Here is an 18,077-nt window from a genome sequence, read left to right as displayed (position 1 = left end):
GCTACTCAGAAACTTAGCTCAATATTTTTCACAAACACTCCTGGATCTTGGGGAGCAACTGCCAACATCAGTTAATCAGAGGATGTGATGGGTGATCTTGTGTCCACTTGACTGGGCCATGAAATCCAGATATGTGGCCAAACATCATTCTGGATGTTTCCTGGAGGGTGCTTTTAAATGAGATGAACACTAAAACAGAAGAATCTGGGTAAAACAGATTGCACTCCATAGCATGGGTGGCCCTTATCCAATCAGTTGAAGATCTGAACAGAATGAAAGCTGTGTCTCCCCGTCATGAAACAAGAAGGACTTCTCCAGCCTGACAGTCTTCAGATGTGAACTTCAGCATCACCTCTTCCTAGGTCAACACTGGCCAGCCCACCCTGCCAGCCTCTATAACCACATGAGGAATTCCTTGAAAATGAATCTCTTTCCTTTTGTTTTAATGGTGATACATTTAATTGAGGTACATTCAATATATTAGTTGCTTTTACCTTGTGACATGTTTGGACTTCCATGAAATGTAGAATTGGAGTTATTCTGTGGTGGTGATGAACCATTCATTGTTAATCAGAAATATACACAGACGTCTTCCACGATAACTTGGGTTGCCCAAAGGTTCATGATCTCCCCCAAGTTTCTCAGAGGTTTCTCTGTCTGATTTTTCCCTCAGACATTCTAGTGCATCACTGCGCACTGTACAATCTGGATAACCTGGGCATCAAAGGAATAGTGTTAATTGCTTATAACATATTACAATGTTAATTCCATAAGTCCATAATGGGGGCTGAGAGAAAGGAAACTTTTCTTTACAGAAAAATGCCAACAAGTACATGTAGAAGGAGAAATAGAACTCACGCAACAGACTCTAAAAACCACTGGATGAAAAGTTATTGAGGATTATGGGAAATGTTTACACAGTGACAAAGAGTTTTGAAACAATGCCAAAGTATCACTCACCACTGATTACTTACTAATCGCTTGTCAGTTCACATGGAACAATACAGTGATCACCACCTTAACCAAGTGATCAAACTCAGTTTCACTGATACAGGGACATGATTTGCTTCGTAATGAGAGGCAGTGTGACAGACCACCCACACGGCATCCCCAACGTGGACCTAACCCAGACTCTAGATCTAACATCCAGTTTGCGGCTGTTCAAGGGACAGAGGAACAAAGGAAAGGACACCAGGAGAAAATAGCCTGGCAAATCCAGGATGGGGGAGGCAGATTCTACAAGTCATCTGGGTTCTCAAAAGTCAAAACTGGAATGGAGGGAAAGAAGGGCAGCAATGAAGACTGTTGTAAATTAAAAGAATGAGAATATAAAAAACTAAAATTACAAATATCAAATGCAGCATGTGAACATTAAATAGGTCCTGGTTCAGGGGGGATAAAATGAACTGGCTATAAAAATGCACTTTGTTTTGGGTGAAATTTGAATAAGGAAGACATATCAGATAAATTATGGAATCATTGCTAATTTTCTAAAGCCTAGTAATGATATTGTGATTATGTTGAAGGATGTCTTTTCTTACAAGATATATACTGAAATGTCTAATGGAGAAGTATCATGGTGTCTACAACCTTCATTCCAAATAGTTCTACAAGAAGAAAATGCATTTATATAGAGTGATGAGCTTAAGTGGCAAAATGTAAATTATTGTTGAATCCAAGTAGAGGGTATACAAAGGTTCATTCTATTATGCTTTCAATGTTGTGTGTGTGTGTGCATGTGTGTCTGTGTGTGAAAACACTCAGAATAAAAGTTGGGAAAGTTAAAAAAGAACAACTCTGAGGATCACTGATCTTGCGCAGATTCCATCCTCTCCTACCTTCTTGCCCCAGTGAAAAAGGAGACACATTTGATTTTTTGAATGGCTTTTTTGAGATATAGTTTCACATACCACACAATTCAGCCAATTTAATGTGCACAATCCAGTGATTTTTAGTTATATTCATTGAGTTGTCTGACCAACACCCCCATCATTCATAGAACATTTTCATTACCCCCCCCCAAGAACCCACCCCTTATCTGTCACTCCATCACCCCAGTCTCCTCATGCTGCCCCACCCCAGCCTTAGGCAACCACTAGTTTAGCTTCTATCTAGGTGAATTTGACTCTTACTTTTTGAGGATCTGACACATGGTATCCAACGTCTTGGCTGCTTCCAGTGCTTTAACACAATGGTCTGTATCCACCGCGTTTGCTCATGCTTGGTTCTGTATAGGACATGAGGGGGAGTTGGTATCATTTTCAGCCTCTGATGGCCCAAGAACCTCATCAGACCATGACTTCTGGCTCTACAGAGGGAAGTTCCTGAGGGAAAGAAACGGGTCTGCCTTCAGATAAAGTGGACCGGGATTTCATGTCAGAGGAACTCAGCTGATGCTTTCTCTGGCTGAGGATCCACCTGCCGTCTCCTGCACACCCTATTTTGCACAATGATGATATCTGCAAATGCACCAAACTTCCTGACAGCCCCCTATTGTCAGGGGTGGTGGACACGGACTTTCTTCTGAGTCCATCTCAGCTCTCACCTTCATGGAGCTACCCTGCTCACCATGCAGGATGCCGACATAAGGTACAGACAAGACACCTGCCTTCCTAGACTGTCTAGACTTGGTAGCAGACGAAGCAGCTGTAAGGGGCAAGGAACTCTCTCTGAGGGAGCCACTGTGTAGTTCTTCTCAAGACAATGCAATTATATCCTTCCTGGCTGGGTTCAAAGCACTATAAGGTTTTTGCTTTGGTTGATTTTTGCTTGTAAGCACCAGAAACTGCTCATTCCCAGAGCATCATCTTGCAGCTGATGATGCCTTTGGGGAACGCTGTAGAGGAAGGTTTTTTCCCCTGAATAAGTCCATGAACTCTGAGTCCGTGGGTAGAACAGGAATGTCTCTGCAGTAGTAACAACATAAAAACACAGTGGAACTAAGAAGACACTGCTTGAAATCTGTTTAGGGCTGAGGACAATTAAGTCTGCCAAGTTCAGCATTGGGTTGCTAGTTAAGCCCAAGGCGAGAATGCATGGGTTTACCTCAACAGTTGTATTTTATTACAACCCTGCTCCCCACTGCATTTCCTCTGTAATGGATTTTTATTATCAATTGCCTAGTTCATGCCCCAGTACATGTGCTATTTTTAATGAGTTTTTCCCCAAAAGGGAATCATATAAAGACTGATGTGATGTACCCTCTGCTTCATGTCTCTTAGTTTTCCACCTGAGGCCACCAAACACTGGCTTTCCAAGCTCATTGTCTGTGTCCCTGTTCACTACATAGCAGTTATCAGGAAGAAGGACAGGGAAAAAACACACAAGCCTCTTGTTAGACAAAGATGCCCCTTCTGTGAAGACTACAGACATGAAGGTTTGTCTTCAAACCCTCTCATCCAGTTTCAGGTGTGAAGCAGTATTTTCACCCAAAGAAGTGATTTACCAGGATCACAGCGTTTACACTGGGAGGTGACATAAACCCAAAAATACACTCTAGATTTTGTTTTGAACCATAAAGACTTAAAATCCAAGAAGAAAAAAAAAGAAATGGAGCAGTAATTTTCCAAGATTAACAACTCCTGCAGGCTTGAGTGAAGCCCCAGAGTTCTCTGTGGTAACTAAAGGTTTCTGGGAGCTCATGGTAAGGCCCAGAAGAGCCAGTGCGGAGAGGCTTTGTAGTGGTTAGTACTGAAGGTTAAGAGGTTCATTTCATAGCTCTTCTTTGCACCTGTTGCATGGGTTCCTCCCGCTCCTTCACCCCACATCGCTTCTCCCCTTCTCTCCCACCCCTGTCAACAGCATCATTTTTCTACCCTTAACTGCCACTAAGGACAGTTATCCAGTGAACACGGACCCAAGGTAACTTGTAATAGTGAAGTCAAATGCTTATGTTTTTCCCTGCAGTAGGGCAACATTTTTCATCTCTGATTTTCCTTGGCCAAATGGAGGATGTCATTCAGGGAACCCCAGGTGTTTTGAAGATGAAAAGGAAGGTAGGGGGCCCAGCGCAGTGCTTATTAACCACAGAGAGAATTTGGTTCCCTTCAAGAAATAGCAAAGTAATGGCACAGGAGAGATGATGACTCTTAATGAATTCATGTGAGTAAAGTGTGAGGTGACCAGTTTGGGGATGTGCAGTCCAGAGGCCACCTTCTGGAGGAGAAAAACGAGACAATTGTCTTCTATTACTGCACCATATTGACCTCCCTTTCCGGAATCACACGGGGCCACTCTGATTTCATGCCCAATGCAGAATTGCCTCTGTCTGAGTGCTTCAGCTGCCGCTTAATTTAAATAAGGTGGCTGATATGTGACACTGCAGTCCACAGTCAGGCTTGAGGCAGGACTAATCTCAGGTGCTCCTTCAGTCAGTGGACTGTTCCACTTCCATCTCTGCCTCCTCCTCAGAAACATCCTGCCTAGGGGGTCAGGAGACCCCACCCCCACCCCAAAATCCCACCGACTTGCAGGGCCCGAACATCTTCAGCTTTCAAACACCACCTCTCCTGTTCAGACTAAAGTCCCACCGGAGGTATCAACCGTCTGGAACATAAAACAGCCTCCCAGGCCAGATTGAAAAAAAAAAAAAAAGGAGCGGAAAAGCTACAGAAATCAACTCCAGAGGCGGCGTCTAACCCTGGACAGGTGGCACCTTGGCACCAATGCATTGCAATCACTTTCTTCCTGAGCTGCAGGGCTGAACCCCTCTCCCAGAAAGACCTACACCCCTCAATCTGGAGCGGGGAGTGCGCTGGGGGGAGGAGCCAGGAGCCTGGGGCTAGAGGTCTATGACCTCCCGCCGAGCCGCGCTATCGGCCTTGGATCGGCTATCTAGTGTAAACGCGGTTTCACACATGAATAACGTGCCACATCTGGCCCTGCGGTTTTATGGCGTCTTAGCGACCGAGCAATTTATAGATGGCGACCTTGTTAGGCAGCAGCCCGGGCTCGCCTGGAGCTGAGGGGTCCGAGACCACGCTGGGGACGGAGGAGGGGCGAGGGAGAGGCGAGGCCTGGGGTCTCAGGTCTCCGGCTCCCAGGGGCCCTCCAGAGAGGGACCACCCGCCTGTTTGGGGATGGGGGTCGCAGCAAGGTGGCAGCCCCCCTCCTTCCAAGCCGGCCATGTGGCAGCTGAAAGAGCCATCGAAGCCCAAGTGTGTTTGCGCTCATACCCAATTTATTACCGCTGAACATATGGCCAATATTTTGACTCACGTCAGTCGGGCAAGGAAAACAAACAGAGCGCGCGGCGCTGGGGAGCGGCCCCCTCCGCTGGGGCTGCGCGGCGGCCGCGGGGCCGGAGCCCGGAGGGTGGGGCCACCGGGCCGGGAGCCGGAGCCGGGAGGGGGAGCGCTCGCCGCGCCAGCGCCCGTGCGCCCGCGGCTCTGCAGCAGCCCGCGGCTCGGGATAAAGAGCGGCCGGGGATCCGCGTGCTCCGCTGGCCGGGGCTCCGGGCGCAGCTCCAGGTGAGCCTCCCGCTCGCGCGTGGTCCGGGGTGGTCGGGATCTCAGGGTGCGCTGCTGCGCGAGGAGTCGTACCGGAGCTCGGCGTCGCCCCCACCCACCGCCCCCAGCTGTCGCGCCAGCAGCCAGCGCGGGCCTCTGCCGCCGCCGGAGACACGAACGCCTCGGGGCCGGGACCCTGACGCGCGGGCCCGGGTGGGGGAGAGGGGTCTCGGGGTCCCACGCACAACTGCCTGAGCGGCCCCCACTCGCGATTCTCGCCTCGGCTCGGGGATGGGGGGGAGGGTGTCGGGAAGCAGCAGGTGGCTATGTGCCGGGCGTCTCGGGTCCTTTGCCGGCTCCGCGGGTCACGAGGGGGGCGCTCGGGGAGGGACCAAGCCCCGCCCGCCGCGCCCCCCGGGAGGGAAAAGTTTTACCTGCCGCCGAGGCCAGGTGTTCCGGCCGCGGCGCACTTTCCAGCCTGCGGGGGAGCGGGACCTCCGGAGGCCCACAGGTGCGGGCGCCAGGGAACGCCGGGAGGAGCGGCGCGGCGGGGCTTGGAGCCCCGCCCGGGAGGGCGCGACGGGGGAGGGGCACCGAGGAGGGGGGTCCCGGGTAGGTGGGGGGGCACTAGATAAAGGCTCGCCAGGAGATTCGGCCGGGCTGTCGCCGCAGCGCCGGGAGTGGGAGGCGGAGCGGGCGCGCCGAGCGCCTCGGGCCCCTCCCCATCGCCGGCTCGGGAGGTTCCCGGGCCGCCCCAGCCTCAGCCGGGAACGGCGCGCCTCTGCCCTACCTTCGCGGGTAAGTCTCCCTGGTGCGCGTCGGGCCGGGGCTGCTGGCGGAGGCGATGTCCCCCAGACAATTTGGAGATGGCGCCTCTTGGAGAAAGAGGTGCTCTTCGGGCGGAACTGGGCCACGAGGTGGGGTGGGGGGTGAGGAGGAAAAGGGTGAGGGGCGGGAATCACCATCAGGAAGGACCAGGGATGGGGGACCGAGCTGGGGTCAGTGGGAGTCTTTGCGGAGGCGGCTCCAGCCAGGACTTTGAGGGGTCGCGCCAGGCGCCAGACAGTTCTCGTTTGTGTCAGTAGAGATCGCCAGAGGATCAGAAATGCGCCTCAGTGAACTCTGCTGAGGCCCTGGTCTCCTAGAGGCGCCCCCTCTGCACCCCCCTCCCCAAACACACACACACTGCGAGGAGGCCCTTTGGCGCGCCTCTCGCACCTTCTCGATCTCGGTGGCCCTCGGGGATGGAAAGGGGGCGTGCATCCAGCGGAGATCTGTGGACCTCGGGGGCTCAGACTGGTGAAATGAGAGAGCCCCAGGAATCCCTTCTCTCCGGTGCTGGAGGACCCTCGAGAGTTGGTTCCCCGCGTTCCAGGCCGAGCTCGCAGGCTCCGCGCTGGCTAGAAGCGCGGCCTCTCCGCCCTGGCGAGGGCAACAAGGCGCCGAGCCTTCAGCCCAGCTCCAAGTGCCGAGTACTAACCCGTTTGGAGAGGCCGCTGGCTTTTCGAAGTCTTCTGGGAATGATTTTGTCACGTGTTAAGAAGTAAATTCAGATAAGAACGTGCTTTCGGCGTCGTGTTTTCTGGAGAAACCCAAATCTCCTGCATTGAAATCACCCTTATGGGGGGGAAGGTCGAGCTTGGCTGGAAGAACGTTCCTGAAGGCAACACTGACGCTGCGTAATCTCGTTGTAACATATTTAATCATTAGAGAAGCGCGAACGAATAGAGCAAAGGGGTGAGCCCGGGGGGACGTGGCGTTTGGTTCCCCAATAAACCGGTGACAATGGATTGGCTGAGATGGGCTCATTTGGCCTAAAGGGGGCTTAGAGCTACGTTTTTTAAAGAAAATATTGGAGGAAGGCCCGTTCCATTTTGCAGCGCGCCCCGAGCCACATTTCCTGTTCAATTTAACATCCATGAAAGTTAAACGGCTTTTCTCGCCTTTTATTTTATTGGATGCATTTTCAAAGATCTCATTAAAGCACATTTATCAAAGTCCTAACATATGTCCGCCGGGTCTTACGCCCACACAATGAGGCTGATTAATAGAAAGAGAAATCCTAATTTCTATTACAGTTTATGTCCTCGGGAAATGTCTGCTTTTTTTTTTTTTTTCTGAGGCAGATAATTGGGAAAGTGATGTGTCTTTCACCTTGTAGAAGGGGGGGTAAGGGGTCACCTCTAGCTGATACCTGCCCCCTGCACCCACGATTAATTGCAGGAGGGATTCCAGGCTCTAGGTCCCAAAGATAAGCTCGCTCTGAGGCTTTATAGAGTTCTTGGGGCTCCAGGAAGAGGTAGGGAGGGGGGTTCAGATATAGAATCTGAGCCCTGTCTCTGGGCCTAGAAAATTTTTCTGCCCAACATCTTCTTGAAAGGACTACCCTGGAAGGCGCCCTCATTCTTCCCCTCCTGTGGTAAGAGTTAACACAATATAGATCAAAGAAAGAAAAAAACTTCACCTTTGACTTGAACCCAAAGTGGACTCAGATTTCCTTTCCTTCACACTAGTCCCTGCTTTCTGGTCCCTCTGTCTGATGACTGTGGGTCCCTCCTGCTAGAGATTAGCACCTGTCCTGATCTGGCCTCACTGACAGAGCTGTAGTGCCCCCCAACCTCCCATCCCACCACCTATCCCACACCCCCTCCTCCACCCACACAACCCACCCCCACCCCACCCCACCCCCACCCCCACAGGCTGCAGGGAATTCCAGGGACCTTGCTTCCTTCTCCAGGGGCAGAAGGTGATGCCAGTTGGTGCCAGGACCCAATGCAGATGAGCCTACTTTTCAGTTTTCTGGTTGGGAAATGTCCCGCTTGGGGTTGATACCCTGGGGCCGTACTCCTGGACTTCTTTCCTCTGGTGGCCAGAGCTGACACCCCTGCTCTCTGCAGCACCCCCCACCCCCAGCCCCATTCCCCCACCTGGAGTGGAAGCCACCACAAGCCACCGTGGAGGAATGCATCTTAAAGTTGGGCATCTTGGTCGCCCGGCTTGGGAACCAGGTTGGAAGGTATTTCCCATCCCCGCTGATTTTGAGTGCACACCATGCTCTGAGTCTCCAACCCGAGCTAAAATAAACCTCACCCCTCCTACAAAACCTTTGTGTCCCCGCAGCTAATCCTGTGAGGGGCGAAGGAAGGTGCCACGCTTTGTTTCTGGAGTGAATGAAGACAAACGCTTAGCACCTTGGTGCTAACCAGACAATAATCCACTTGAAGGCTGTTATCTGAGATGGGATGTGCCAGGTGCCGGAGAGATCAGCCACATACTGTACCAGAGAGTTTCTTTCAACGTCTTTTCATTCCAAAAAAAGAAAAGTCAAATTAGTATTTTCAAATAATGGGAAAGACCTTGTATTTTTAATGACTGGACGGGCTTTTGTGGACTGGGGAGGGCAAGGGATGCAGCCTGGAGCTTCAAGGCTTTGGGGTCCTCAAGGTAGCCCTCCCTTTTTAGAGTAGGACTTTAAGGTACCCCCCACTCTGGACTTTTTCGGCCCTGAACTCCTCTGGAGGAGGCACGTACCCAACAAGCTCTCACCAGCCTGTAAAGGGTACGAGGAGCGCAGAGCACCTCCCAAGAGACCTTCAAGACAAGAGGCCTTCGGTGAGAGGGAAGCACACGGAGTGGGGGCACTGGGTGCTGCCCCGCCCCCTCGTCCAGGCACACCAAGCCAAGCTCCCACACATGGTTGTGGCCAGGTCTCACCTCACTTTCCCAAAGGACCTTCCCGTCTTGGTTTGCGGCTATTCAGAGCGCACCCCTCCCCCAATAGGGGGCGTCCAGCCGTGCACAGTGTGAGCGCAAGGCGCTAGAGGTCAGGGCGCTCCAGGGCGGCCCCCCGAGCTCGGCAGCTCAGAAAAGACGCTCGTGTTTGAGCTACCTGGGAAAGTAAACAGGTAAACACTGGGCCGACTTGGAGGACCACTTGTCCTGGAGTGGGGACACTTAGCCTGTGTACATTCGCCTCCCGCCTGGGCCTCCAGTGGTGGTTCAGCTCCCCACGCGCCCTCTGCAGCGCCTGCCCCTCCATCCCTCCGACACCGGAGCTGAGCAGCCTGAGAAGTCTCCTAAGAAGATGGCTTCCAGCCTGCAGGGAGAAAGATCCTCTCCGTCTGCTCCACCCACCCCCCCCCACCGCCTCCCCTTGGAGCCTGTAACACCCTCTGAGCAAGGGGAGGTAGAACTCGGAGATGTGTAAGGAAGTTGGAGCCCCAACACCCAAACCTAATGACCCAGGGTGGGGGGGCCTCTGGCTGCTCAGGTGACCCTGCAGGGGTCCAAGGTGGTGGTCGCACACCAGAGAGCTAAGCCCTATCCCCTCTAGCCCAGGACAGCTGCCATCAATCTTCCAGCGCACCTCAGTTTCTCCCCAAGTTCGCAGCAGACGGCCCAAGGCTGAACAGCTCAGGAGCTTCCCCGGGAAGCATGGCAGAACCCAGAGCCCAAACCCAAACAAGAGGGGACCCAGGACACGGTCCTCTCCTGGGTGTGCGCAACAGCACCCAGAAAGAAAATACTCAATAATCCCGGGATAGGGAGACCAGCACATCCAAGCAGAGCTGGTTGACCAGAGGACCCAGGATGTTCAGAGCTGACTAGGTGGAGAGATGGGGGTATTTGTGAGGACTCTGAAAGGGCCAGGGGCGCGGGGCTCAGCCTTCTGGGTGGGCCATATCCCACCAGGCAGGAGACCCCTGGCTCAAATAGTCCAGGCTGTGCTGCTCCCAGTGAGACCCCTTGGGGAACCCTTCGGATGCAATCACCTGTCTAATTTCTGTGCAGAGGTGTGGTTTAGTGCCTGGCCCCCCACTCGTCAGGCTGCATGAGATCCGAAAGACCCTGGGCATCAGACCTGTCCCCTGGCTGCCAGCTGCTCCCCTGCCGGCCTCCCAGGATCCGCAGGCCACTCCTGGGGGACTTGAATTTTATGATCTTCCTCTAACTAGCCGAGTTTCTCCCCTTCAATTACAGGCCTCCCAGCGGTCTCCCTGGGCCTTTTCAATTGCAAATGTCAGCGCTTTGGAAGCGGACGCCGGAACCGCACGGGCGACAGAGCGCTGGGCAAAATGGATTCTCGAGGTCCCAGGAGGGAGACACTGAGCGCAGCGGATGGGGCAGGAAAAACTACCAGGGCTGAGGGTGGAGAGGGGAGCACAGACCCAGACCCCAGCCTGTGCGGGCAGGGGTCTGGGCCCCCTCCGCCCCTGCAAAAGCTACAGAAAGGGGCCCCTGAGACCAGAGGTGTGGGAGAACTCCCCCTGTTGAGGCCAAGGGGCCTGGGCTGGGCAGGGGGCCCTCTCCGTGAACTGGGCCCAGGGTCCCGGCGTTGGGGTGAGGGGGCCTGTTTCTCAGGGTGCTGCCTGTCAGTGCTCCTTCTCCAGGATCAATTTCCAGGAAGGTGGTCTCCCAGGTGCTCTGTGCCCCGTCCAGACCTGGGAGGTGGGCCCAGGGAGGGGACGTGATCCACAGTGGCAGCGCTGATGGGATCCTGGGAGAGGCCCCTGTAAGGATGGAAGGGAGAAGTTAGGAGCGAAGTGGAACTAGGTGGTTCCCAGGTAAGGGACTGAGCAGGCTGGGTGCGGGGTGCCGGGTGGGGTGGGGGGTGTCTGGGGGCACCCCTCCCAAAGATGGTTCAGGACAGAAGCCAAAGGGACACACTTCTTGCCAAAAGGAACATTTCTCACCCAACCCAGCAATTGGCCTGGTCCAACCAGACTCATTTCTGACCTTCCTGATGCTTACACTGGTCCCCAAGAGACCCCCCCCCCCCCCCCACTTAGGACAGATGAAGCCAAGGAAGGGTCAGGACGATTTTTTTCTGCAAAGCTTGGGTTAAGGAACTTTTCCTCGCCAGTTATTTATTTAGCAGCTGAGTAACAATGGCCGGGGCAGGCCCAGGAGCCCTTGTTTCCAAACTCTGGGCCTCCTCGACGCCTGCAGACCCAACTTCCCTCCTCTAACTGGACGGGGCAGGGAGCTCCCCAGTGAGGGGGAGGGGAGGCAAGGCGGGGGGAGGCTGGGAAAGGCAGACTGGAGAGAGAAAGGGGGGGAAAGGCACGAAAAGTAATGGGTTCGAGGAACAGGATTCAAACCAGTTTCTAATTCTTGCGGGGGCGGGGGGGAGGGGAGAAGAAAGGAGAAAGGGAAAAGTAGGAGGAAAAAGAGAGGAATGGGGAGCGTCGACATGAAGGGGTTTCCTTAATATTGTGGACGGATTCAGAAATGAATGAAGAGATAGTCCATTGAAAAGGGTTGAATGCCATGACAACTAGGAACAACCTTAGATTTATTCCAAACAGTTAGGACACATTGAAAGAGAGCGTCAATCATGTATTATTTCGCCACTGAAATAAATGCAAAAACCGAGCCGGGACAAAGGCTTCCAACGGGAGCGGGACATTTGTCTACATTTCGCTCATTGTCCGCAGCTTAGCAATCGGTTTGTATTTGTGTTTGCCCGGGTCCGACCACCCAGGACGCGCCGACGAGGGGCTCGCTCTAACCTGGGGCATTGTCACCCACGTCACATACTGGGGGTGAGGCAGAGAGGGCTGCAGAAAGCCGCCGAGCGGCTCGGGGAGAGGCGCCCTCGCCGGGCGCTGGCAACTCGGGGGCGGCCGGGGCGCGGAGGCCGCAGCTGCGCACGGGGAGGCCGGGCGCCCGCGCTGCGCTCCCGGCGAGGAGGCGGCCAGACCCGGACCCCCGCCGCGGCCTTCTCCGTTCCCCGCTCCCCCGGCAAAGCACAGTTAAGACGCTCCTCTGGGGTGGACGAGCATCAGGTAGCAAACCTGCCCCCCCCCCCCCGCAAAAAAAATACAAAACTGGAAGGAGGGGCGGGGGTGCAGCGAGGACTTTTCCTCGCCGGCCCCGGGCAGAAGGTGCCTTCCCAGGAAAGTTCAGTTCCAACCTCACGCAAGCTGGGAGCCTGCGGCGTGTCTTCGCAACACGCCCCTGAGGCATCCGAAAGGACTCTCTGCGGAGAAGAAAACTCCTCCCGCCCTGCGACCCCCTCCCCCGCCGTTTTGGGGTCCTCACCCCCCTGGAGACCGGCGCCCGCGCCCCGCCACCCCTCCCCTCTCTCCGCCCCCGCTGGAGGCCGCAGAGGGAGGCATAATAGGGGGCAGGGAGGGCGCGGGGCCGTCTGCCCTTCCCTCCACATGGAGGGCGCGGCCCGCGGGCCCGGAGGTGGTGGGGCCGGGGCCGGTCGAGGCTCGCGGAAGACGTCCCCACTCCCCGCCCCCCCCCCTCCCCGGGCGTCCGCACAGCGCCAAGTGAAGGTGCTGTCCTGCTCGGCCGCACGGAGCTGGAGGGGGAGAGGGGAGGCGGGGAGACGGAAATAAATATCTTTAGCAAATAAAGGGTGGCGGGGCGGGGGGGGGGGGGGGAGAGGTGTACGGGTGTCGCTGGGTGGTGGCTCAGGCCGGCCTCGAGCCGATCCTTCTCCTGGGTTTCGGGCTCTTTCGGCGTTAACTAGAATCAATTACTTGCCTTGTCATTTCTGGTACTCATCCTTAAGCCTCAACCAAAATATTGACCTAGGAGGCTTACAGAAGTTGGGCTCTTGCCATTTGAACCGGATCTTGTTTAGGGAACCGCCAGCGATGGGAAGGAGAGATTTCCGCGACTCAGCCTGCGCCCCCTCCCTCTTTTGCAAAGGCGCCACAAATCGCCAATTTTCCAGCTTGCTGGGGGCGGGCGCGCGGGGGCGGGGAGGCAGGAACCCATGAATGTTGAGGAGGACTTTTTTTTTTCCTTTTCTCTCCTCCGGCTTTCTGTTTTGTTTTCTTTCCTCCTCCCCCGCTTTTTTTTTTTAAGATGCAATTTGTTAAAAACGGCCCTTTCAAGTGTGTGGACTCACGAGCGACGCGGTGGTCCTTTGTATGTAAATACTGGGTTAAAAAAAAAAAAAAAGGCTCGCCCAGTCTTTGCAATTAATTGACACGTTACACCTCTCATCTTGCTCTAGAGGGCTGTTGGCTGGGAGCGCGGAGCTCCCCAAAACCCACAATTTCACATCTGCAAATACAGTCTTCATCCACTTGACTTCCAAGACCCGCCCACACGTGTCCAACCTTTGCGTTTTAATGTCTCCCTCCTCCTTTTTTTTCCACCCTTCTCTCGCTCCCTCTCTCGCTCCCCCTCCCTCCCTCTGTTTCTCTTTCCCTCCCTTTCTCCCCCTCTTCCCCCCCTCTCCCCAGGTTCGTGAGTGGAGCCCAGCCTTATATGGACTGATCGCTCGGGCAATGGCCCATTTTTTCCTCGCCACCAGCCGCCACCGCGCGCCGAGCGGCCGCCGGAGCTGACGCCGCCTTGGCACCCCTCCTGGAGTTACAAACTCGGGCCCGGCCCGCGGCGCTGGCGCGCAGGCCGCCCGGCACCCCGCGTCCATTTCCGCGTGCCTGTAGAGAAGACACTGGCTACGCCTGGGGCTTTTTTCCCCCCCTCTCCCCTCTCCGAGAGTTTCTTTCTCTTTCTTAAACATAATAATCTCTCTAATTAAAGCCCATCCCCCCTCCCCTCCCCCAACCCCTCTCCCCATACCCCCTCCCCCGCCCCTACTGGGAGCGCCACGGATTGATCAAGTGAAGCTACAACTTTGCGGCATAAATTGCGGGGTCCGGGCCATGTCGCTGACCAACACAAAGACGGGGTTTTCGGTCAAGGACATCTTGGACCTGCCGGACACCAACGATGAGGAGGGCTCAGTGGCCGAAGGGCCGGAGGAGGAGAACGAGGGGCCGGAGCCCGCCAAGAGGGCCGGGCCGCTGGGGCAGGGCGCCCTGGACACAGTGCAGAGCCTGCCCCTGAAGAACCCCTTCTACGACAGCAGCGACAACCCGTACACGCGCTGGCTGGCCAGCACCGAGGGCCTTCAGTACTCGCGTAAGTAGCGCAGCTGGGCTGCCGCTGCGGGTAACCGCAGCCCGTACCGGACGCAGGGAGAGGAAGGGGAAGGGGCCCCGTGAGCCGGATTCCTCACCCTGCGCCCCCGGAAAGATGCCTAAAGCTTGTTTGGGATGCCCTGTTCTCTTCCCCTCCGCCAGACGCCCCTGGGATGGGGGTGGGGAGGAGCACTTGGTCTCACTTTCTTTCCAAAGAGAAATTAGGAGGAAGAGGGGGAGGGGAGTACCTCCCAAGGGCCGGTTACAGACGTCAACCGGGACGGACGGCTCGGGCCGGGGCCCCCTCCCCCATTCCGACTGCCGGGAGTGACCGGCCTGGATCTGGCCAGCCTGCCTCGGGGTACGGGGAGAGGGTAGCCCGGGTATAAATAGCTCACCCTACCCCCCCTCCACGTTTCATAGAGGCCGCTTTGTGCGGTGCGGAGGGTGTCCAGAAAGTCGGAAAGCAGAAACGAAAGCCCCCAAAAACCTGCCTTAAATGGCCGACCCGATCAATGCCGGGATTGTGGGTTTTTTCTTTTAAAAATCTGCCCACGTCTCTCCGGAGAGGAAACTGCTTAAGGGGGCCGGAGCCCATAACCCGCGGTGATCTCTGCGCGCCACTCCTCCCCGCCCCCCCAAATACAAACCCACCCTGGGGGAACCCCTAGAAACCAGAACCCCGAGCCCCTACTCCTGCCTCTTCTCTTTCCCCCGGGGAAGCGGGGAGACGCCGACAGTTCCATCCAGTGTGGAGCGGGGCGAGGGTCTGGGCGAAGGCTGCCGGGCTGGCCTGCAGGGCGCACGGGGCAGAGGGCGCGCGGAGGATCCAGGGCGCACGGGGCCTGCAGGCGCCTGACAGACTTCCCTCTCTTCCAGTGCACGGGCTGGCGGCCGGCGCGGCGCCCCAAGACTCGAGTTCCAAGTCCCCGGAGCCATCGGCCGACGAGTCACCGGACAATGACAAGGAGACCCCCGGCGGCGGGGGGGACGCCGGCAAGAAGCGGAAGCGGCGGGTGCTCTTCTCCAAAGCGCAGACCTACGAGCTGGAGCGGCGCTTCCGGCAGCAGCGGTACCTGTCGGCGCCCGAGCGCGAGCACCTGGCCAGCCTTATCCGCCTGACGCCCACGCAGGTGAAGATTTGGTTCCAGAACCACCGCTACAAGATGAAGCGCGCCCGAGCCGAGAAAGGTATGGAGGTGACGCCCCTGCCCTCACCGCGCCGGGTGGCCGTGCCCGTTTTGGTCAGGGACGGCAAGCCGTGCCACGCGCTCAAAGCCCAGGACCTGGCAGCAGCCACCTTCCAGGCGGGCATCCCCTTTTCGGCCTACAGCGCGCAGTCTCTGCAACACATGCAGTACAACGCCCAGTACAGCTCGGCCGGCGCCCCCCAGTACCCGACAGCACACCCCCTGGTCCAGGCCCAGCAGTGGACTTGGTGAGCGCCCGCCCCTCCCAGACTCGAGGCCCCAGGCCCAGGCCCTACCCCGGCGGGCGGAGGCGCGGAGGACTCTCGGCCCGCACGGTGGTTATTATATTATTATAATTATTATTATGGAGTCGAGTTGACTCTCGGCTTCGTCGGAGAGGCGCCAAGAGTTGGCCTGCACCTCCTTGGAGAGGCAGTTCCACCCACCCAGCTCCGCCTCATCCTTCACTCCGTTTGAACCATTGGAGATGGCTGAACCCTAAGCCGTGTTTACAGAATGTTTGCGCAGCTTCGCTTCTCTGCTTCTCCCCGGGGACCTAATGGTCCCAACGTTAACTTACTCGAGAAGGAGAAAAAGAACCCCCCCCCCCCGCCCCCGCGCTCTGCTTTTGTGAATTTTGTAAAATACGTTTGTGTGAGTAGCGATATTGTCAGCGTCTTCTTCTAAAGCAAGTGGAAAACACTTTAAAAATATAGAGGATTTTTTTCTCCTTTTTTTTTTTTATAAGAAAATGCTAAATATTTATGGCCATGTAAACGTTCTGACAACTGGTGGCAGATTTCGCTTTTCGTTGTAAATATCAGTGGTGATTGTTGCCAAAATAACCTTCAGGAAGGGCCCGTACCCCTCCGGGCCCAACTCCTTTCTTTGTGGTTTGTTTTGGTTTGCTTATGTTTGGTTACTCCTGCTTTCTTTTGTTTATATATTTTTAAATTCTGTTCAGTGCAAACATTTCTCAAATATGACAAAAGGAAAACATAATGTGGGCGAGCGAGAAGCACCCCTGCCCAGTCCTCCGGGGCCTGAGCCCCGGAATTTGGAGTTCAGCGGTTCCGTGCGGTTCCCCAAGAGCGCCGGGCGCTGAAAGCTTTCAATTTTTTAAAATAAGAATTTTAATAAAAATCCTGTGTTTAAAAAAAAACAAGCCCGGCCCTCCCGTTCTGTCTTATTTTGTCGCCCCGCGCCGGGCCTGAGGCCTCGGGCAAGGAGCCGGGCCAGGCCGCGGGCCGCGCGCCTCCAGCACCCTTTGGAGGCCGGGGCATCCGGGGCGCGGCAGGTCTCACTCGGGCGGGCGGGTCAGGCCCCGCGCCTCGGCCCCGAGATACCAGACCTCAGGCGGGAGCGCCGCGCCTCGGGCCTGTGAGCGGCCGAGAGGCCGCCCGGGGTTGCCCGGCCTCGCCCCCGGTCTGCCTCCGGGCGGCTGTGTCCTGGCGCGGGAGGAAGAAGGACTGGAAAACTCGAAGGCGAGAAGAGCAAGCCTTCCTCGCTTGCCCAAATCTAGGAGGGGCTCCTTCAGCCTGGGGAGCTGTCGATGCCCCTGCACCCGTGACTTTCACTCTGTTGCATTTGACTTAGCTCGTTCCAAGAAGGGGGTGCGCTGAGGTTGAGACCTGTCGCCTTCTCTCCGATCCACACCCCCCTTGCCCGAGGCCGGGAGGTGGCCTAAGAGGAGGCTCCCAGACCTGGGCGCGGAGGCCGGGGACGGGTTTCGGGGTGCTCCAGGCTTTGGCTACAAGGAGGGACCCAGGGACCGGGGAGCTGGCGACAGGGTTGTGCGGTAGCCTCGCCAGGCTTCTCGGCCGGAGAGGGCCAGGCAGCAGGAGCCGGAGGCGATCCCTGCTAACCGAAGCCTTCCTTGCATCCCCTCTCCGTGTCTCCTGCCTGTCTCCCCGGACTGGATGCCGGGCCTCATCCCTTCCTAGCATTCGGCTGTGCGCGGTCCCCCCAAAACCAGCTCTCTGGCTTGAAGCTGAGCGAATTGCTTGCTCGAAAGTAGGGGTCTGGGGTGGGGTGGTGCGCCCCGGCCTCCTGGGCTGCGGTGAGGGGAGCGGAAGGTGAGCACACAGCCCAAGTTCGCCCGGGGGAGGGCGCCTCAGTCCTTCCCTCGTTAGAGGTCCGATTCCATCCCACCCTTGTGGCCGGGAGAGCTCCCTGAAGGACGCATACCCGGGGAGCATCGCAGAGGGCCCCGCGGACTCGGGGGTAGGGCCCCCTATCTCCTGTTATCTCGCTGATTTCCGAAAACACCCGGGGCTCCGAAGCTCAGAGCCCAGCCAGAGCTGGGAGACGCCTCGGGATATTGGAAGTCGGCCCCATTCGGAAACAATCTTTTTTTTTCTCGAGCTCCACCTTCGTGGCTGGGGGCGGGGGGCGAGGAGGCACAGCAAAAGGAGCCGGTCCCAGCTGACTTACTCGCTGCCTCTAGTAGATGATCAGATTTAATTCAATATCTAAAGCAAACATGATTATCCGTGTGACCAAATCGGCGCGTCAATAGCACTCAACGCCACCCGCCCGGGACGTGATTA

At 56.3% G+C, this 18,077-nt stretch overlaps 1 protein-coding gene across 1 annotated transcript; it reads left to right on the top strand.

Moving 5' to 3' along the window:
* Window positions 1–13,849: 13,849 nt before the first annotated feature.
* On the top strand, window positions 13,850–16,690 carry NKX2-2 (NK2 homeobox 2). Its single transcript, XM_069548866.1, has 2 exons — window positions 13,850–14,339; window positions 15,218–16,690. Exons 1-2 carry the CDS (start codon window positions 14,081–14,083, stop codon window positions 15,778–15,780), a joined length of 822 nt encoding a protein of 273 aa, XP_069404967.1. The 5' UTR covers window positions 13,850–14,080; the 3' UTR covers window positions 15,781–16,690.
* Window positions 16,691–18,077: the final 1,387 nt, after the last annotated feature.

The sequence above is a fragment of the Ovis canadensis genome, chromosome 13 (assembly GCF_042477335.2).
Source record: "Ovis canadensis isolate MfBH-ARS-UI-01 breed Bighorn chromosome 13, ARS-UI_OviCan_v2, whole genome shotgun sequence".
Lineage (NCBI taxonomy): Eukaryota > Metazoa > Chordata > Mammalia > Artiodactyla > Bovidae > Ovis > Ovis canadensis.
The sequence above is the reverse complement of the archived record's forward strand: the minus strand, read 5'-3'. Positions and strand labels throughout refer to the sequence as shown.